At 42.0% G+C, this 23,232-nt stretch overlaps 1 protein-coding gene across 1 annotated transcript in view; it reads right to left on the reverse strand.

The window, feature by feature from the left end:
* Positions 1-23,232, reverse strand: part of LOC311147662 (protein FAM171A2-like) — a gene marked incomplete at both ends in the record, with an annotated part of 71,149 nt that overhangs the window by 2,699 nt on the left and 45,218 nt on the right. Inside the window, 3 exons of the mRNA XM_084184409.1 lie at positions 4,729-4,842; positions 15,588-15,767; positions 17,444-17,602. Coding sequence (XP_084040535.1) covers positions 4,729-4,842; positions 15,588-15,767; positions 17,444-17,602 — 453 coding nt within the window. The remainder of the gene's footprint in view (positions 1-4,728; positions 4,843-15,587; positions 15,768-17,443; positions 17,603-23,232) is intronic.

The following is a 23,232-nucleotide window of genomic DNA, read 5'->3' on the forward strand; positions in this document are numbered from 1 at the left end:
CAAGTAGCCCGCTTAACTACAAAAACATTCTTGTTTAATAAACTCACTGTAAATCACTCTGGATTAGAGCCTCTGCTAAATTACCTAAATGTACAGTCGTGGTCAAAAGTTTTGAGAATTATAATTTTAGTCATTTAGCAGACGCTCTTATCCAGAGCGACTTACAGGAGCAATTATGGTTAAGTGCCTTGCTCAAGGGTACATTGACAGATTTTGAACCTAGTCGGTTCGGGGATTAGAACCAGCGACCTTTCGGTTACTGGCACAACGCTCTTAACCACTAAGCTACCTGCTTGTGAATGACACAAATACTAATTTTCACAAAGTCTGCTGCCTCAGTTTTGATGATGGCAATTTGCATATACTCCAGAATGTCATGAAGAGTGATCAGATGAATTGCAATTAATTGCAAAGTCCCTCTTTGCCATGAAAATGAACTTAATCCCAAAAAAACATTTCCACTACATTTCAGCCCTGCCACAAAAGGACCAGCTGCCATCATGTCAGTGATTCTCTCGTTAACACAGGTGAGAGTGTTGACGAGGACAAGGCAGGAGATCACTCTGTCATGCTGATTGAGTTAGAATAACAGACTGGAAACTTTAAATGGAGGGTGGTGCTTGAAATCACTGTTAACGATGGTTACCTGCAAGGAAACACGTGCCATCATCATTGCTTTGCACAAAAAGGGCTTCACAGGTAAAGATATTGCTGCTAGTAAGATTGCGCCTAAATCAACCATTTATCGGATCATCAAGAACTTCAAGGAGAGAGGTTCAATTGTTGTGAAGAAGGCGTCAGGGCGCCCAAGAAAGTCCAGCAAGTGCCAGGACCGTCTCCTAAAGTTGATTCAGCTGCGGGATCGGGGCACCACCAGTGCAGAGCTTGCTCAGGAATAGCAGCAGGCAGGTGTGAGTGCATCTGCACGCACAGTGAGGTGAAGACTTTTGGAGGATGGCCTGGTGTCAAGAAGGGCAGCAAAGAAGCCACTTCTCTCCAGGAAAAACATCAGGGACAGACTGATATTCTGCAAAAGGTACAGGGATTGGACTGCTGAAGCCTGGGGTAAAGTCATTTTCTCTGATGAATCCCCTTTCCGATTGTTTGGGGCATCTGGAAAACACCTTCCAGAACACCTGATGAGCGCTACCATCAGTCCTGTGTCATGCCAACAGTAAAGCATCCTGAGACCATTCATGTGTGGGGTCCCATTGAGACATATTCTGACAAACTCCAAGCATTGATTATGCAAGAATGGGCTGCCATCAGTCAGGATGTGGCCCAGAAGTTAATTGACAGCATGCCTGGGCGGCTTGCAGAGGTCTTGAAAAAGAAGGGTCAACACTGCAAATATTGACTCTTTGCATAAACTTAATGTAATTGTCAATAAAAGCCTTTGAACTTATGGAATGCTTGTAATTATACTTCAGTATACCATAGTAACATCTGACAAAAATATCTCATAACACTGAAGCAGCGAACTTTGTGAAGACCAATACTTGTGTCATTCTCAAAACTTTTGACCACGACTGTAAATGTAAAAATGAACACTTGCAACGAACACTGCTAGTATTATTCTAGTGAGCTCTGCCCCCAAACAAGGATACATTTCATAAAAATACAAACAGTTTTAAGGCGGAGCACACTAGAATAATACCCAGCAGTGTGCTTTGTAAGTGTTTATTTTTACATTTTGGTCATTTAGCAGATGCTCTTGTCCAGAGTGACTTACAGTCAGTGCATTAAAAAAACACATCACAGTCATACCAAGTAAAACATTTCTGTAACCATTACTGAGAATGTTGTTGTAGTTAAGGATACATTGGTCTTCAAGGTATTTTGTATTTGTAACAAGATAACTTTTGATGTATCTTTGCCCATCTCTGGCTAGTGCCAAGTATGTTACTGTAATATTCACAGTAACTTGATACCAGATTCCTTTAAGTTACTGTAATATCAGAGCAACGATACAGTACAATATTGTAAGAAAGTAAATGCTACTGTAACCGTAATATTGGTATTTTACTGTAATTACATGGGATTGGTTCAAGCAGGTTGGCTGCTAGGTATTTGTATATTACAGCAATTGTATGAATATTTGGTGTTTTATATCACTTCCACTACTAGAGGCCTAAACAAAGGCTTCCAAACTGGCTGTGATTACAGTAGTGATGGGGAAACTAAGCTTCCTGACGCATTGAGGCTTTCCAGACAATTGTGTCAAAAACAGGTTCATTACTCAAGGCTTTGATCAAAACAAAGTGTACACTAGTGGTACCTGCTGGTCAAAATAATTTAGATTATATAGATGACGTCTTCTACCGAAACCAATCAGGTGGTTGTTCGGCAAAATGAAGCTTCGGACATCATTGATCACGTGCTTCTGATAAAGTGATACAGGCATCGGCACACTGCTTCAAAGTAAACTGCTTAGTGATTTCGACGCATGTCTCGGAGCGCCAGTATCAAACGTAACATCACTAGATTACAGGGCAAAACAGACTTGGCAAAACACTCAAACAGTAAAGGTTTAAGACTTGCTGCCACTCTGACCTGTCCCTATACACATTAAATTGTTAGGGCACTACTACCACATATCAGTTCAATTGGTACAGCATTCTTACTAATGGGTGCAATAAATATAGCTACTTACAAGGCACGCCTCAAAATGTTAATGAGCCAGATATTCTTCCCCTCCCACAACATTTTTCTACAAGCACCATCATTTATAAAATGCTGCAGTAAATATACAGCAAAACAGCAATACAGTACTTTCTTAAAATGTATTGTAATAAAGTTACAGCAATTGTAATTAATAATTACAGCATAGCAATGCATATTTGGTGTTTTATATCACTTGCACTTGTAGAGGCCTTAACAAAGGCTTCTAAACTGGCAGTGACTACAGGGCAAAACCGATCAAAAGGACATAACTAAACACTCAACCATTAAAGGTTTGAGACTTGCTGCCACTTTGATTTGTCCCCTACACGCCTCAAAATATGTTAATGACCCAGAAACAACAATAACACTAGTGTTGTTTGGTGCTCCAGAAATACGGTATAGTACTGTATTCTGTGGGGTGGTACTGAATTACAAGAAATTACTGGCAGCACAGTAGCCAGTAAATTACTGTAGATTACAGGAACAGGTTTTTAGATTCCAAAAATACGATATGGTACTGTATTCTGTGGGGTACAGCATTCTCACTAACGGTTGCAACAAATATAGCGTCTTACAAGGCATGCCTCAAAATAGGTTAATAAGCCAGAGATTATTTCCCTGCTCACAACATTTTCCTACAATATACCATAATTCACAGTATGCTGCTGTAAATATACAGTAAAACAGGTAATACAGTACTTTACTGTAATTTCACAGCAGTATCGCGTAATGCCATTGAGCCCCCATAATGTATTCCTCTTTAGAGTACTGTACGGTAATATAGAATTACAGTAGCTAACATTTTTTTTGCAGTAAATTTACAGCAATTTGTTACAGCGATAAATAAGATACTAGGAAGGGCCAAGTCTGCAATAGGACTCCCTACAAAAAGCTTTGTAAGATTGACTGACCAGAACCCCTAGCTATACAGTTTCATTGCAAAAGTGCACAAACAAGTGTTCATTATTCAATTTCTATCTCATATTGACATGGTCTTAAGACAGGGATCATCAACTAGATTCAGCCACGGGCCGTTTTTTATATTGAGTAGATGGTCAGGGGGCCGTAACATAATTACAAATAATCAGTAGACTGCAAATTGACCTCAAGAAGCCCAAACAGATATAATATTTGACTAAAACATAATCATTTCAAACCTTGCTTACATTTGTATACAATCACATATCTCTCATTATATTATGTGGGAATAATTTCGAACAGATTTCCAAGATGAAAAACATGGGGGGCCAAATAAAATCAAATGTTGGAAAAATCCGGCCCGCGGGCCGCCAGTAGGGAAAACCTGTCTTAATGGAACCAAGATGACAGTGGGGCTGTAGAAAAAATGTCAGACTGATGCAGTCCCCAGCTATGTCAACATTGTTGACATAGTCAGGGATGAGCAAAAATTACAAAATACAATTACAAAATACCATAAAGATCAATGTATCAAAATAAATGACAAAATACTTGTATTTTAATTAAATACATTACAAAATACATGGTTTGTGTATTTTAAAATAAGAAAATACATTTGCAAGTAGCTGGCCCGAACAGCAAAAACATTCTCAGTAATGGTTACCGAAACATTTTACTTGCTATGACTGTGATATGTTGTTTATTTACCTTAGTTGAATGCACTGACTGTAAGTCACTCTGGATAAGTGTCTGCTAAATGACCAAAATGTACAGTATATGTGAAAATGAACATAGCAAAATTAACTGCAAAGCACACTGGGTATTATTATTGGCCTTGTTTCGGGACGGAGCTCATTAGAATAACACTCATTTTTACATATACATTTAGTTCATTTAGCTGATGCTCTAATCACACCATAGTGTCATCAGACTTCTGATACCAATGTAGGGTGAAAGGGGGCCACAATAGTGTGAACAGCTATAAAAAATTATTTTGCAGCTCTCGAAAGTATCTTGTTACAAAATACATTGGAGTGTAATTCAGCCAGTGTAATACAAATGTAAAAATACTCAGAAGTAATTAAAATACATATTTCAAATACATGTAACATAAATACTGCCCATCTCTGGACATAGTTACTGTACCTGTGGTTGAGGGAAAGGCAGCCAGCCAGTATCCTAGCTGGTTGGCCACAAAACTCCATGTCAGCTGTGCTCCGTCTTTCTTGATGTATCCGGTTCCTTTCCTGACCCAGAGTCCTGTTGAAGTACAAGTCAAAATGAGGACAGAATTAGTTATGGTAGAGTAGGAATTACATTAAACATTGTATGTCAACTTCCTTAACAATTTCACAGATGTGTGTGTAGATTTACATGTAGATCCTTATCAATCAATAATATCTTCCTAAAACAGAAAATATATTTGTTGTGAGTATCCCTGCTCTGCACTAACAATACTGATTTCAAACCTATTTCCTTCATTTTTGCCAATGCTTGCTCATAATCCCTGTACACAATCATTTCAAGGATAATAAAATACAGTGGGGAAAAAATCTATTTAGTCAGCCACCAATTGTGCAAGTTCTTCCACTTAAAAATATGAGAGAGGCATCTAATTTTCATCATAGGTACACGTCAACTATGACAGACAAAATTAGAAAAAAAAATCCAGAAAATCACATTATGATTTTTAATGAATTTATTTGCAAATTATGGTGGAAAATAAGTATTTGGTCAATATCAAAAGTTTCTCAATACTTTGTTATATACCCTTGGTTGGCAATGACACGGGTCAAACGTTTTCTGTAAGTCTTCACAAGGTTTCACACACTGTTGCTGGTATTTTGGCCCATTCCTCCATGCAGATCTCCTCTAGAGCAGTGATGTTTTGGGGCTGTCGCTGGGCAACACAGACTTTCAACTCCCTCCAAAGATTTTCTATGGGGTTGAGATCTGGAGACTGGCTAGGCCACTCCAGGACCTTGAAATGCTTCTTACGAAGCCACTCCTTCGTTGCCCGGGCGGTGTGTTTGGGATCATTGTCATGCCGAAAGACCCAGCCACGTTTCATCTTCAATGCCCTTGCTGATGGAAGGAGGTTTTCACTCAAAAACTCACGATACATGGCCCCATTCATTCTTTCCTTTACACGGATCAGTCGTCCTGGTCCCTTTGCAGAAAAAAAGCCCCAAAGCATGATGTTTCCACCCCCATGCTTCACAGTAGGTATGGTGTTCTTTGGATGCAACTCAGCATTCTTTGTCCTCCAAACACGACGAGTTGAGTTTTTACCAAAAAGTTATATTTTGGTTTCATCTGACCATATGACATTCTCCCAATCCTCTTCTGGATCATCCAAATGCACTCTAGCAAACTTCAGACGGGCCTGGACATGTACTGGCTTAAGCCGGGGGACACGTCTCGCACTGCAGGATTTGAGTCCCTGGCGGCGTAGTGTGTTACTGATGGTAGGCTTTGTTACTTTGGTCCCAGCTCTCTGCAGGTCATTCACTAGGTCCCCCCGTGTGGTTCTGGGATTTTTGCTCACCGTTCTTGTGATCATTTTGACCCCACAGGGTGAGATCTTGCGTGGAGCCCCAGATCGAGGGAGATTATCAGTGGTCTTGTATGTCTTCCATTTCCTAATAATTGCTCCCACAGTTGATTTCTTCAAACCAAGCTGCTTACCTATTGCAGATTCAGTCTTCCCAGCCTGGTGCAGGTCTACAATTTTGTTTCTGGTGTCCTTTGACAGCTCTTTGGTCTTGGCCATAGTGGAGTTTGGAGTGTGACTGTTTGAGGTTGAGGACAGGTTTCTTTTATACTGATAACAAGTTCAAACAGGTGCCATTAATACAGGTAACGAGTGGAGGACAGAGGAGCCTCTTAAAGAAGAAGTTACAGGTCTGTGAGAGCCAGAAATCTTGCTTGTTTGTAGTTGTTACAAAATACATTGGAGTGTAATTCAGCCAGTGTAATACAAATGTAAAAATACTCAGAAGTAATTAAAATACATATTTCAAATACATGTAAGATAAATACTGCCCATCTCTGGACATAGTTACTGTACCTGTGGTTGAGGGAAAGGCAGCCAGCCAGTATCCTAGCTGGTTGGCCATTTCCCATGATGCAAAGCGCCCTGAGGAGAGGGTCAGGATTTGGTAGCTTAATGCGTCTTGAAAGGGTGACCTCGGCCCACAGTACACCCAAGGTCCCATTTCTACATCATGCTCCCTCTCCTAAAATAGTTTTCATTTCTGTCATTCTCGTTAGCATTTTCACTTTGCAGAAAACATAAATACAGATGCAGGTTATGATTAGGCCTACATGTTACTTATGCAAGTGTCCTGAATGATTTTAACACATTGTAGGGGAGAATCTTTGCCTAACTAATGCAAACAGTGGCCTAAAATAGCTTATTATTAATAACATATTTGAAAAAATAAACATAATATTGCCTTTCAATTCAAATAAGCAATACAACTATTAGTTGAAATAACTATTAGTTCAATATCATCCGTTTCCCTTAGACTACAAAAATGTGTTGGACTCCGCTTTTAGTGCTAATACCCCAGGCAAGGGAAGTCTGTGAATATACTGCCTTTGTCATCATAGCAGCAATTCAACCAGGGCCTGTATTCATCAAAAGTGCTGATCTAGGATCAGGTCATCTTATTCATTAGGCTACACTTTGAGCCAAGCTCTAACTAACACACCCTAAGTGGTGTGAATAGCAACACACTTGGCTAAAATGGTATCTTCAAAAATCCTCTAAACTAGGGGTAAAAGGGAGGTGAGAGTGAATTGAAGTGTGCATGTGTGTCATGCCAGCTCACTTATCTAGGAAGTGCTCGACCAAGGTTGTAATGTTGGCTGTCGACCACTAGGGGTCGTCGTGCACACAGAGGAACAGTAGTAGGGGTTTTGGTTTATCTCCTCAGTATAAAGCAGGGGGATTTCCAAGCCACCCCCCACTACCCTGCCACCTGACAGAGCATGCTATTATGCAGCTTATGCTCCTCTTTCTGCTGAGCCGTGTGTGTGTGTGTGTGTATGTGTGTGTATGTGTGTGTGATCTGTCTCCAAAACAAACACAGACTCACAGCTGAGTCTGGAGAGATAATGGAGCCTCTGATTTAGTCTCCTGGGCTATAGGGAACAAGAAACACTGGGTTGTCCTTCTTTCTCCTCCTCTTTTAAGGATGCCTTGAAGGAGGAGGATGGGAGGAGATCACATGGGAGGGGTCATCAAGGACAGAGAGAGAGCAAGAGAGTCGATTCAACTTTTTTGACTCAACATCACACTGTATTTTCTCTTGTACTCATTTGTCATGCAAATGTTAATGCACAGACCGTACGCACACCCACATATGCACAAACTTGTGATTCAGTCCAAAACAAATCAATTTCTCTCTTCAGCAGCAGCTCACTGTTGCCATCCACCCACGCCCAATGTAAATATTCATCTTCTCCATGTTTCTCTCTAACATCTAATTTCCTCTCAGTCTCAATCCTGACTGACAGTCAGCAGCCTGGTATTACAGCCCACTTAGCTCTCCCTTGATAGACCTGTCACAGTGCCACAGTGTTCCACAGTACACTACAGTACCCACCAATTAAAGGCTTCCGCTGCAGCACCTGATTCTATTTGCTAGTGTTCAGAGTGCTCCTGGCAGGTGTCCCCAACCTCCCCTTCCACCCCAAACATCTACAAAACCCATGGTGGATTTAAAGCCTTAGCACAAAGTCTTGCAAGTGTAACCTGGCACACTGGAGGAGTGGAGTGTGTGTGTGTGTGTGTGTGTGTGTGTGTGTGTGTGTGTGTGTGTGTGTGTGTGTGTGTGTGTGTGTGTGTGTGTGTGAAACTAAGCTACCTGACTCTGGAAGAGAGGCCCAGTCATCCAGACTTACAGTAACTCATAAATCTAGAGGACCCCTAGTCATACTAGACTAGAGGCCCATTTCTCTACTCAACACTGATCTAAAGCTCCACAGGAGTTTATTTTATTGCTCTCTGTGGGATTCCTTCCGTCTTGTACTTGATGACATTGGGTGAACCTGCGATGTTAGTTGATTTGTTTTGAGTAGAAAGGTTCAGGTTTACTGCTTCTGCATAGGTCAGGGAAAACTCAGGGAAAGAAGGTTACTTTGTTGGACGTAAGCTAAACCATGATGGAAACAAATAATTCCATATTCCTAAATGCTGTCATCCAGAAGTTAACCAGCTTTTATGTATACAATATATACTGAAATACTTTATAGAGTACTTGAGACATAGGACACCACTTGCTGCGGTACTACATGAGGGTCAGTGGGGGGCACCTTTCCCTCTTAAGCAAATAAAACCCCACATGCCCAGAGCAGGGTGTGCGTGCGTGCATGCGTGTATGCGTGTGTCAGTGGAGGCTGGTGGGAGGAGCGATAGGAGGACAGGCTCATTGTAATGGCTGGAATGGAATGAGTGGAACGGAGTCAAACATGTGGTTTCCATATGTTTGATGTGTTTGATATCGTTCCATTCCAGCCATTAGAATGAGCCCGTCCTCCTATAGCTCCTCCCACCAGCCTCCACTGGTGAGTGTGCATATGTTTGTGTGTGTGTGTGTGTGTGTGTGTGTGTGTGTGTGTGTGTGTGTGTGTGTGTGTGTGTGTGTATGGTGGGATTAGAGGTGACCCCTTTAGAGATGACACAGTTAACAACACATCCACCTTGGTGTCCACATTATAATCAGTAAGCCTCTCACCACCAACTGTTAAGTCGTCACCGCAGATAATGAGATAGGAGCTCTGGGCTGGCTGAGCCTCCCACTTAGTGAGTGGTTGAATAAAAAAAACATACAGTTAAATAATGCATGAACCTAACGCTGCAATGCTCTGTTTAACTAATCAGTTCGCTAAAATCCTGTGCTGTATTGTTCTTTGGGTTTTACTGTAAAGATTTGATTTCCATTTACACTCAGCTACTGTACGTACAGAGTAAACATTTTCATACATCGAATTTTAGCAAACTACTAAATTCAACACACACAATATAAGCCATGTAGTGGAGCAAGAGAGTGAGAAATGGTTGTTAGTGGGGGGTGCCTAGTCAATTTGCAGTCTCCTGTTTTGTCCCAAGCTCAGTAACTTGTTTTGTCCCAATACTGAATGTTAGGGTCAGCACTCAGTATAGAGTCACAACCATTAATTTTCACTCATCTTAGCCACGCAAACAGGATGTGAACAATAGCCTACAGCTAACTCCAACAGACAAGCTCATCACACTATTCAAAATATCTCCCTCCACGACAGCTTTGTTTTCTCCTTTCTCCTCTACTCAAAAACACTAACCCTCTCCTCCCTCCCTCCTCCCATCCATCCATCCATCTGTGTCTCTGTTTGCATCTCATAACCTGTTACCGTGGCAACATAGGACCATTTATTTTTTATTTAAGCTTTTATTTCTTTCATCACATTCCCAGTGGGTCAGAAGTTTACATCAATTAGTATTTGGTAGCATTGCCTTTAAATTGTTTAACTTGGGTCAAACGTTTCGGCTAGCCTTCCACAAGCTTCCCACAAAAAGTTGGGTGAATTTTGGCCCATTCCTCCTGACAGAGCTGATGTAACTGAGTCAGGTTTGTAGGCCTCCTTGCTCGCACACACTTTTTCAGTTCTGCCCACAAATATTCTATAGGATTGAGGTCAGGGCTTTGTGATGGCCACTCCAATACCTTGACTTTGTTGTCCTTAAGCCATTTTGCCACAACTTTGGAAATATGCTTGGGGTCATTGTCCATTTGGAAGACCCATTTGCGACCAAGCTTTAACTTCCTGACTGATGTCTTGAGATGTTGCTCCAATATATCCACATCATTTTCCTTCCTCATGATGCCATCTATTGTGTGAAGTGCACCAGTCCCTCTTGCAGCAAAGCACCCCACACAGCATGATGCTGTCACCCCCGTGCTTCACGGTTGGGATGGTGTTCTACGGCTTGCAAGCCTCCCCTTTTTCCTCCAAACATAACGATTGTCATTCTGGCCAAACAGTTACATTTTTGTTTCATCAGACCAGAGGACATTTCTCCAAAAGTACGATCTTTGTCCCCATGTGCAGTTGCAAACCGTAGTCTGGCTTTTTTATGGCGGTTTTGGAGCAGTGGCTTCTTCCTTGCTGAGCGGCCTTTCAGGTTATGTCGATATAGGACTCGTTTTACTGTGGATATAGATACTTTTGTACCTGTTTCCTCCAGCATCTTCACAAGGTCCTTTGCTGTTGTTCTGGAATTGATTTGCACTTTTCGCACCAAAGTACGTTCATCTCTAGGAGACAGCGCGTCTCCTTCCTGAGTGGTATGACAGCTGCGTGGTCCCATGGTGTTTATACTTGCGTACTATTGTTTGCACAGATGACCGTGGTACCTTCAGGCGTTTGGAAATTGCTCCCAAGGATGAACCAGACTAGTGGAGGTCTACCATTTTTTTTCTGAGGTCTTGGCTGATTTCTTTTGATTTTCCCATGATGTCAAGCAAAGAGGCACTGAGTTTGAAGGTAGGCCTTGAAATACATCCACAGGTACACCTCCAATTGACTCAAATGATGAGCTTCTAAAGCCATTACATCATTTTCTGGAATTTTCCAAGCTGTTTAAAGGCACAGTCAACTTAGTGTATGTAAACTTCTGACCCACTGGAATTGTGACACAGTCAATTATAAGCAGTGGCGGCTGGCGAAAAATATTCTCGGTGGGGCTGTGCCATACTTTTTTTTTCCTGTAACCATCGCGATATATTTTAACACAAACTGCAGGACAGCAGTGCTCAGTGAAACATTCAGTAATTATTTAATGCCAATATTAAAAAGTTGAGGCATTCTTACACAAAAACATATTACACAAACCCAAGCCTTTCATTTGCATTTAAAGTGAACTTTTCACCATTGGTAGTAAACAGGCAACGCAACAGGCATGCTGTCAGAACAGAGTGGAAAGTGGACAATAACATGAAATTATTATAAAGTTTATAGGAAATCTTACACTGTATAAAAGGATGTATAATATAGAAATGGATATCAAGTGGATGAACTCAAACCTTTGACTGGAAGAATAGCATACAGTATTTTATGATCATACTAAATGTGACTAATTGTTAATGTGCTCCAGAACTGCAACAATTAATTGATACAAAACAACATATATACAGTAATATTAGCAAAGACACTATTAAGACTTTCTAGAGTACCATATATAACTGGATTTTTTATGCTAAGGTCAACTATATACAAAGAAACATGCGGCCAGAGCTGCTCTGTGTGTGTGTGTCTGTCATCTTATTTGTACAGGAATTTTATATATATATATAGACAGACAGACAGACAGACAGACAGACAGACAGATAGTGTGTATATACACACAAACTATGTCTAGTAACTGCTTTTAACCTGTGATGTACATAATTAACTGATGTTATTACGTTTTAAAGCCTTTTTCTATTACATTTGTGAGAAGGATGCAACATAATTTTGTTCTGCTGTGCACTTAGCAATAAAGTTAATCTTCAATAACAACTAGGCCTCTTCTAGAAATTGACCTGGTGGACACCTGAATAATTATTACAAACTGTGTAGTACTTTCCTGCATTATTATCAACGTCTGATTGTGTCTTCTCTTTCCTTTTAAAATACTAAAACAAATATAATTGTGACGGCTCTATGATAATCACTCACTTTGATGACCAGACACATTTAGGCTTTTAAACTGTTGTAAGTGAACTATTCATCTTTCTAACAACATCTTTATCAGCCAATAGTAAATATAGTTATTTACCTGATTGTTAGCATGCTGTCTGTGAACCTCTGGACAAGTGCTTTAATGAAGACAGGGTCGATGTTCCTCTTCTGCAGCTGGCTGAAAAGCATGTCCACATTTGGCATGATCTTGTGGAACAGTGCCAGGAAAAAACAGAAAGCCTCGTCTTCGAGCATCCTCACAAAGCCCCCCGCCTCTCTGACAGTCGGGGCATCAAAGTTCCCCGAGTCTCTGATGGTCTGGAAACACGTTAGTGGGTGGAAACGTCAGTCGTCTCGTCAGCTTGAATGGCGATAAAATCAGCACTCTTTACTTCCTCCAGGATGTAATCCTTAAGCACTGACAGCATACATTCCAACAGCTCGTTCTGTATCGTCTTTGACGTGCCCTTAAAAACGGTAGCTGTCTTCAGGTGCTCCTCCAGCACACTGTCGAGGGAGGCAACAAAATCCACTAAGCCCCGGAAAATGCCGGGGTTGTCCGAGGAATCAGTCTCCTCGTGCCCACGCAAGGCCAACTCAAAAGCCCCACAGAACTTCACACAATCGATAATTTTGGATAGAATGTGCCTGTTTTTATCCACCTCCTCATTGTGTTTCCTCACCGCAATCCTGTGGCCGTCATCCAGCTGCGTAGCAATGTTCACCCTTCCTAATACAGCTAGCTTTACAGAGTTGTCCATGTGTGCCCTGGTGTTCTCATGTTTCTTTACCTTCTCTGACAGGTGCTTCATATCCCTCACTCCGGTACCTGTCCATGCTGAATCTGACCCCGTCGTTTTAAAAAGCAAGCACGGAAAGCAAAATAAAGCATTAGCATCAGTGCACCCAGCTAGCCAAGCCTTCCTGGTGTACCAGCTACGGGAGAAGCCGCGCATATACTGCTTCCCTTTCTCGCTAGCCTGCTGTCTGATTGAGAGGTCAGGTTGATCTGGGCCCAGCTCTTTCACCCAAACTTTCTCTGACAAAGTTCTCCTCTCAAACGGATCTTGGAGGAGAGATTTCACCGAGTTAGGGTTGGGTCTTGGAGGAGTAACGTTTGCGTTCGCCATTGTCGTCTAGTAAAAATGGCGCCACTGGAGCCCGGTCCTTATTTTATCAGGGGCGAGCTTGGGGCGATAAAATAATCGCCCTCCTTGGATTCGAATTAAAATCGCTGATTAGCTACATTTTATGTCATACATTCATATCTTAAATTAGCAATTGGCTTAACTGCTACGTAGACCCGCCTCCTCGGGGCACTTTCTGTATCGCCCAGAGCTGACGAGGCGTTTGACAGGCAGAGGAAAGGTTGCGATTGCGAATATGATTTTCTATCATATCTTACACATATTACTGTGTGCATTCCATATTTCAAACACACAAATATTGACATACTGATGTTTTTATTATTATTATTATTATTTTTATTTATTTTTTATTTTATTTTTTTAAATAATTTTATTTAAGGGGGCGGCGCCCTAGCGCCCTCTATCGGCCAGCCGCCACTGATTATAAGTGAAATAATCTGTGTGTAAACAATTGTTGGAAAAGTTACTTGTGTCATGCACAAAGTAGATGTCCTAACCAACTTGCCAAAACTATAGTTTGTTAACAAGACATTTGTGGAGTAGTTGAAAAACTAGTTTTAATTACTCCAACCTAAGTGTATGTACATTTCCGACTTCAACTGTATTTTGCTCTCTGTATTTAAGATACCATCACAGAAGGATCCTGGGAATCGAAATGGAGCCTGCCAGATAGGTGCTTCATTATCTACCCTTGGGAAGACATATCCAGACTTGGCAAGTGTCCGGTTGGTTATTACTTTGTATTCTTTAGGTTTGCTCTTCTCAGTCCATTGTGTACTGTACCATCCTTGAAATCCCACTTCAAGAAGTTGAGGTTTTCGTGGAGATCTGTAGAAATAGGCCTGGGGCTTTGGTAACACTTCCTAGAAATACTCTCTTCATAATGCATTATAAGCACATTTAGAATGCCTGAGCTATGAATCACGCATAATAATGCACAACAAAGGCACTAATAACTGCTCATAAACATCTATGACCACATTCATAATGCGTTATGAAGAGGGCATTATTAGGAAGTGTTTACCAGGGCTTCTTCAACATACTCATGGTAATGTGAATCTCGGTAGGGAAATACCAAGCATGTCAATGATCTGCATGTCCCGGTTCAGACACACTGGAACAATGGCTGCCATGGGGAGTCCGGATCGGTTGTCAAGACAAGAAACAACCCTGACCTGGTGTTTTCAGGCATCGGTTCCATAAAGCAAGAGGGGAAAGTGAGTGTATGAGAGTGAGGCAGAGAGAGTGTGTGAGTGAGAGAGAAAGAGAGAGAGAGCAAGAGGGAGAGAGAGGGAGGCAGAAGCAGAGCAAGAGGGAGAGAGAGGCAGAGAGAGAGAGAGCAAGAGGGAGAGAGAGGGAGGCAGAGAGTGTGTGTGAGAGAAAGAAAAAGAGTGAGAAAGAGATAGAGAGAACAAGAGAGAGGGATAGAGAGGGAGAGAGAGTGTGTTTGTGAGAGAGAGATAGACAGAAAGAGAGAAATGTGTGCGAGAAAGAGAGAGAGAGAGATGGAGAGAGTTGTGTGGCTCCCTCCCTATGAAAGCATGCACAGCAGTTGTATAACAGTTCTGTCAGCCAAGTGAACTGCAATATCCCAGACACTGAGGAGCAGCGAGGAGGAGGATTAACCCCATGTGAGACCGGATCAGCTAGCCTGGGTAAACCACTGCTGAGCACAGCGTTCAGTCTGGTTGATCCAGGCTAGCTGTGACCAGCTGGGAGTCCAGGCAGCCATAATTAGAGCAAATGGACTGGTGGTTCCTCTTATTCGCCCTTCCCAGCTCAGACCACTGCCATCTATATGCCTTAGAGGGGATTTAGCTTGGATAAACGATTTGTGGTCCGACGGGCGGTGGCTTACTATCAATGGCAGTTCTTTATTGACTGGCATTTTTATGTATGTATTTGAGTATAGCAGAAAGTTTACTATTGGTGAACAAATAAAACTAGCAAAGTATGTACGAGGATGTTTCTGTATACAATGTTTTTTTTTAGGGAAACCTTTTTCAACTGACAGCACTCAGAGTCAACACTCTATCTGAAGTAAAGTAACTAAAGTAACCATTCATGTAGGTTCAAACAAATGGATGACACTTGTACATGGAGGGCGCTCAGTATTGGTTCGCTATGGTGGTGGGTGGTTCCCCTTACCTGTCTTGTCCTCAAACCTCCACACGGGGACACTGGTGGCTGTCTGGAGGGGTGTGTCTAAGGGCAGGGGGATGCAGATATGGACGGGGTCCCAAACCTGAACACTGGTCCCGTTACGACTGAAGAGCTGGGCATTGACCGCCGCCACCGCCGTCAGCTCCACCCAGCTATTGTTAGCCCCTGGGGAGAGACGACACAAAGGTCTTTAGACCAAACACCAGTGTGGTGTGGAACCCAACAGTAGACAATTCCCAAACAAGGCTTGCTACCAAGCCTCTCAACACAGATAATGCTAATGCTACCATCACCATGCAAATATCACAATATTCACCCTCAGCATTTTACATTTACATTTACATTTACGTAATTTAGCAGACGCTCTTATCCAGAGCGACTTACAAATTGGTGCATTCACCTTATAGCCAGTGGGATAACCACTTTACAATGTTTTCTTTTCTTTTTTCTTCTTTTTTTTTTGGGGGGGGGGGGTAGAAGGATTACTTTATCCTATCCCAGGTATTCCTTAAAGAGGTGGGGTTTCAAATGTCTCCGGAAGGTGGTGAGTGACTACGCTGTCGTGGCGTCGTGAGGGAGCTTGTTCCACCATTGGGGTGCCAGAGCAGCGAACTGTTTTGACTGGGCTGAGCGGGAACTGTGCTTCCGCAGAGGTAGGGGAGCCAGCAGGCCAGAGGTGGATGAACGCAATGCCCTCGTTTGGGTGTAGGGACTGATCAGAGCCTGAAGGTACGGAGGTGCCGTTCCCCTCACAGCTCCGTAGGCAAGCACCATAGTCTTGTAAACATTTTACTGTTTGTTCAGCATACTAAGGCATCATCATCATCATGGTTGACTTGGTTTCCACTTGTCAGAAGAGTCTTTCCAACATGTCAGCCTTCCTCTACTTCATCATAATCATTATGACCGTTCAACTTTTTTCAAGTCCTCATCAATGCAATAGTTATTTGTGTCACTGTCAATGCCTTCAACACACTTCAACAAAATGCATCCTTTAAAGAAGACACAGTGACACACTTGGTACAGTTTCATGTTTGCTAATGAACATGTCTCGCTTGCTGCTAGGGAGACGTGGTCGTTATGGTCGGGTCAGCTCAAAAATACCAAATCATCCATCAACAACACCACAGGCTTATCCTTGTTTATGTAGCAAACTATTCCTTTCAACAGCATATTTCATCCTACAATGATAATGAAGTCACTGTAATCACTAAACCTAGTAAACACTCTTTTCGTGGACTTCACATCACAGATTGAAATAAACTGTGGCAGACCGCAAGTTACTTCACACTACTACCGTAGCATGGATGGACAGATTTTGACACGGAGAGGGGGAGATGTGTGAAGGAGAGTGTGATGTTCTGGAGAGAGCAGGATGAGAAAAGGGAGGGACCCTCTGGTGGTTTGGACTGAATATAAATCAATATGGTGTCTTTATTATGCACTCATCTTAGTGTTGGGTTGCAGAGACGCTATCCATTGGCTTCTCATCATTCATGACACTCAGACACAATACTATGTAATCACACTTCTCCCCTGGTTTCCTGCCATCATTTCTCATCGTTTGGGAGTTTTTTACAGAAATCTCTTTCGGACAAAATCTCTCGATTTTCCACTTGAGCAATTCTACCTTTTCAGTCTTTCTTTTACCCATGTATTTTCCCTCCATCCTTCCTTCTCTCTCTTCCTATCTCATCTCCTGTGTGCCTCCTTCCCTCTCATTTTCAATCCTCCCTGTTCTCCTCCCTCCTTCTGCCTCCCGCCCTTCCTCCCTCCACCCTCTCTTCTTCCTCCTCTCCCTCCATCCCTCCCACCTTCCATCCCCTCCCTCTCTGTCTCACCTGTGGCATTGCTCTCCAGGCCCAGTGGGTAGGGGAAACCTCCTATCTCATACTGACTCTGTGCGGACGTCAGCACAGCAGAAAGCTCTGGGTTGGTAGAGTTGAGGGCCAGAGTCACTGCTTTCCTCTGGAGCTGTATCCATGGCTGTTTTTTGACTCCTAGAGGGGGAAGGGTTGATAGAGGGGAGAAAGTGGGGGAAGGAGAGGAGAGAGAGTCTGTGAGATTGTGGGTGCAACTGAACAAGAAGCATAAAGGTTACGGTATCGGCGTGGCAACCATATGCCATATGAAAGTTGATAATCCAAAGTGAAGAGTTGAAGACAGTTTTTATTAAATATACATAATACTGTTTATAATACTAGTAACAATAGAATATCAATATTTCCTCCCCACAAAACAGTTTTAGAGAGACACTGAATCATTTATCTATAATTTTTTCTGATTATACAGAACCTAACCACGGGATCAACCCTCAAATTGAAATGACAACCAGCACACATACAGTAGGAGCATCCAGGGATAGTGGCAGCTAGAAGGATTTGCTGGTCTATAGTAAGACAATAAGAGACTAACCCTGCAGGTTGGACAACAGTCCCCTAGTCTCCCTGCCTGTCATACTATAATCCCATTCTCACTGTTTGATTTGGCTTGCCACGAGGGAAAAAAGGGGACTAAAAATACACTGGCCCTTCGTAACGGTGCCACTCGTCTGATATGATTAGTATTTGGTGAGCATGGGGCCTGATCTGTGCAGACAGCCAGGCAAGCGTGTCCAAGCAGATGGTCTATACTATACTGAACAGCCCATGCCTGCTGTATTGTAGCATCCATCTCTATCTCATCTCTCTTTCTGCAAAACTGTAAAACCTATTGCTATTCTCTGAATTCTTTTTTTGTTGTTGACATTGTCAAATAACTCAAGCTTAGATTGGTAACAATTTTTCCAATTTGGCACACAGAAACTAGATGCCATGGTCAAAAAGAATGCCACCGATTGTTATAAGCGGTCTCACTTAAAGCCTCACATCTGTTGCCCTGTTTGATCTAAAGACTTGAAACTTTTCATGTAGGTGTGTTTCCTCATGCTGAACAAATTTGCCTCAAGGACCCATTAGGCCTGTCAGGATAGATTTTCCTCCATCTTGGATCTTCTTCTCATGAACCATATGTCCAAATAACACAACATTCGGTATGTAGGCCCATGGTACATCTCTGAATTTGAGAAAAGTTTGGTTAAGAGATGGCTGAGTTATTGATAAATCAGGAAATCTGATTTTACGTGTCTATTTATACTGAACAAAAATATAAACACAACATGTGGTCCCATGTTTTATGAGCTGAAATAAAAGATCCCAGAAATGTTCTATACGCATAAAAACCATATTTCTCTAAAATGTTGTTCACAAATTTGTCTACATCCCTGTTGGTGAGCATTTCACCTTTGCCAAGATAATCCATCCACCTGACAGGTGTGCCATATCAATAAGTTGATTCAACAGCATGATCATTACACAGGACACAGGGCCTTTCAGAACAGATGTATATATACTGAGATCATGTGACAGATCATGTGACACCTAGATTACACACAGGTGGACTTTATTTAACTAATTATGTGACTTCTGAAGGTAATTGGTTGCACCAGATCTTATTTAGGGTCTTCATAGCGAAGGGGTGAATACATATGCATACACCACTTTTCCGTTATTTATTTTTTATAATTTTTTGAAACAAGTTTTTTTTATTTTTTCGCTTCACCAATTTGGACTATTTTGTGTATGTCCATTACATGAAATCCAAATAAAAATTAATTTAAATTACAGGTTGTGATGCAACAAAATAGGAAAAACGCCAAGGGGATGAATAATTTTGCAAGGCACTGTATTACTGTTTTCACCCATATACAATATACTCATGATACAACCCATGCTTGAATGTGAAACCACCTCAAAAGAGCAGCCGCCAAGGGCTAATGTTTAATCGTAATGTCTGTAATTTCCTCTATACAGCCATTATTTACATTACATAGCAACACTCATAATGTTTGCAATATGCTGTTCAAAATGTTCAACCAAGCATAATAATTTTCACTCTATATAGTATCAGTGTGAATGCCAATGAAATAAGTAACCTAAAGAGATACCGCTAACCACCCAAACAAACTGTTACTCAGCTCAAGTGAAGAACAGACAAACAAACCAGCGATATTACTGGACGATGCAGGAACTGCCAATTCACACCAAAGGACTCTGATTCGAGTAGGTCGTCAAGGGTAACCAGGGGTAAGATTCCATAGCTCTGAGACGTCTGACACAGTCTCTTTAGGCCACTTTCCTGATCCAAATTGGCTCTCATTTAAGTTGGCACTACAACAAAGTCTTAAGCATTTTCTTAGATAAGGTGTGGGAGGTGTACTCAGCACCCTACTCAATACAAATGTCATTTCATTCAGTCCTTTGAAACATCGATTCTACTAAATTACTATATGTAATTTTGTAGTATTTAGTAATTTTGTAGGATTGTTCGACAGAAATTGATTCTATATGTATACTGAACAAAAATATAAACTCATCATGTAACAATTTCAACGATTTTACTGAGTTACAGTTCATATAAGGAAATCAGTCAATGGAAATAAATAAATGAGGCCCTAATCTATGGATTTCACATGACTGGGCAGGGGCACAGCCATGGGTGGGCCAGGGAGGGAATAGGCCTACCCACTTGGGAGCCAGGCGAAGCTAATCTGAATGAGTTTTTTCTCACAAAAAGGCTTTATTACAGACAGAAATACTCCTCAGTTTCATCAGCTGTCCAGGTGGCTGGTCTCAGAAGATCCTGCAGGTGAAACAGATGGAAGTAGAGGTCCTGGGCTGGCGTGGTTACACGTGGTCTGCGGTTGTGAGGCCAGTTGGACGTAGTGCCAAATTATTTAAAACGACATTGGAGGCGCTTATGGTAAAGAAATTAACATTACATTTTCTGGCAACAGCTCTGGTGGACATTGCTGCTGTCAGCATGCCAATTGCACGCTCCTTCAATTGCACGCTCCTGTGGCATTGTGTTGTGTGACAAACATGCACATTTTAGAGTGGCCTTTTATGGTCCCCAGCACAAGGTGCACCTGTGTAATGATCATGCTGTTTAATCAGCTTCTTGATATGCCACACCTGTCAGGTGTGTTTATATTTTTGTTCAGTATAATTATATGGTCCTGTGAAGAGTGGACTTCCTCACAGAAGCCAAACCACTCCTTATAAGACTATGTCCCCTCAGAGCTTTAACTTTTTATTCTCCACCATTCCTTTCCTGCCTCTCTGCTCCCTCCTTTCCGTAGCCCCCCCCCTCCATCTGATGGGCCAAGCTGCTGCCCTTCCTTCACTGAAGCCAGCCCAGGACAGGACATGATCTGGGGCATGGCTCTAGAAAACACAGAGCTGATTGGTTGGTACAGGGGGTCCTCGCCCCATGAGGAGCACTGAACAGTGCCCGTCTGTTAAGCAGAGGAGGATCCCAGCCAGACTGAGGAGGAAGCTCTAGCACAAAGGAAAGATGGAGAGAGAAGAGGACTGAGGAGAAGGGAGTATGAAGACACACAAACAAACCTCAAAGGACTCTAAAATGGCCCTGAGAGGCAGGCAGACTGGGTCACTCCTTGGGTTCTGCTCTGAGAGGAGGGGAAGGGGGGTGGCAGGGGCCACAGGGGCCACAGGGGGAGAGTGTCAGTGGGGGTCCCAAGAAATAACATGGGTCATCCAACACCTAAATGTCCCCCCCACTGAAAGCCTGGTTGAGATTAAGAAGAGACCCCCAGAGGGAATAGGACAATGATTAATTCCACCCAGCCATTCATCAGTTAAAAGCACTGCACTCCATTTCACAAAGCGTGTTGGAGTTTCATTGGGCCATATAATGTAATTACTCATTCATAGAGCTGTTGCGGTGACCGTATTACCGCCACACAGGCGGTCACGAGTCATGAAGGCAGTCAAATTCCACATGACCGTTTAGTCAGGGTAATTAGGCTTCTCCAAGCTCTGATGCTGCTGATGGTCATTAGTAGCCTACCAAACTTGTTAACTGCCTGGTACTCAACTCAGCACCCTATTTTCCCTTCTAACCACTCTGACATCAATGCAAACGTAATTGAAAATCTAATCAAACACTTCATGAGAGCCCATGAGCTCATGTTGCGCAAGATTTCTATAGGCTATGCAATTGCGCGAGAAAACAGAGTGATGGCCTCTATTAAAAAGAGGAGGATCCCATCAGCTTTCTATAGGCTAGGCCTACTATATTTATTTATCAACTTTCCAAATATTAAGCACATTGATTATCTTTACAACAGGAGTATAGCCTATCTGGCTGGCATGAAAATGAACCAAGGGAAAAGTGGTCCTCCATTCGCTATTTAAGTGCATAGATGACATGTATTTTTTTCCCTGCCCCTGTTTCGAGATAGGTGCATGATAATCGTCCATTCTAAATCAAAACAAATTTCACACATATATTATTTAGTATATGTAAAGACAAGATTAAATCAAGAATAGTCTGATGGGTGACAATATTAGCCTATCACTTGTGAATGATGCCCAGCGTAAGGCAAGAGACAATGCCTTATTTTATGCGACTTATTCGAATCATAGTCGCACACCTCATGTAGCCTAGCCCATAGGCCTATATGTTTTAATAAGGTTTGTATCACAACTAAAGTGGCCAAATAACTTCTTAAAATTAAGCACATTAATCCGCTTTAAATGGGGTGTAGAGCCTAACTGGCATACATAAGCAGCGCGTGAGTTTCAAGTTTGGTGAAGATAATTTTCACCATAAAAATGAACCTTTATAATAAAGGCATTACATGCATAATCACATTTTGATAATGGTGTTTTCCCGCTAATGGAACATCCATGCTTATAGCCTACTGCCGTGTGCGCATTGCTGAGCTTATAATGTGAAGAAATAGCCTAATACTTTATCAACATTTTAAGCTAAACGCTCTGATCTGTTGCGTCAGCCACATTGCATAAAAAAAGTTGTGTTGCATTAATTTGGGATCTATCGCATCCCAAAGTGGTTGTATTAATTTGGGATCTATCGCATCCCACAACTGTCCCAGACTATGTTTGGAATATTTATTTCTCACACAGAATAGGTCATCTTTTGTACTATGGGGGATAGTAGATTGACATAGGCTAGTGCTTTTGCCGTTTGTTAGGCCTACTCATCTTGTTAGCTGATGAAAAGTAAATGTGGACAGTTCTTCCAATATCTTCAAAATGCACCTCGGACTTGGATAAGGACGCGAGCAGTTGCGTCCCCAATGTGTCTGTCTTCACTTGTAGCCTGTGAGAAAGACCCGATCACCTGATGGAGAGCCATGTGTGCAGCACTCCGGGCCAAGGGCACAACAGCCTTTGGCCACAAAAGGCATGGATTTTTTTAGGGAGCATTATGGCCACACGAAGGGGATGCGTCGTGAAGCAGAGCGCATGCCTTTCAAGCGACTTTTTTCAAATCATCATTAGAGTCACATCATGCAGCCTTACAATGTATTAAAAATCAAAATATATAGTCCAATGTTTGTAGAACAACTAAAGTTACATTAATAACTCTAAATTAAGCATATACAGTGGGGAAAAAAGTATTTAGTCAGCCACCAATTGTGCAAGTTCTCCCACTTAAAAAGAGGCCTGTAATTTCCATCGTAGGTACACGTCAACTATGACAGACAAATTGAGAGAAAAAATTTCCTGAAAATCACATTGTAGGATTTTTTATGAATTTA

The sequence above is a fragment of the Coregonus lavaretus genome, assembly GCF_964263955.1.
Source record: "Coregonus lavaretus genome assembly, chromosome: 2".
NCBI lineage: Eukaryota > Metazoa > Chordata > Actinopteri > Salmoniformes > Salmonidae > Coregonus > Coregonus lavaretus.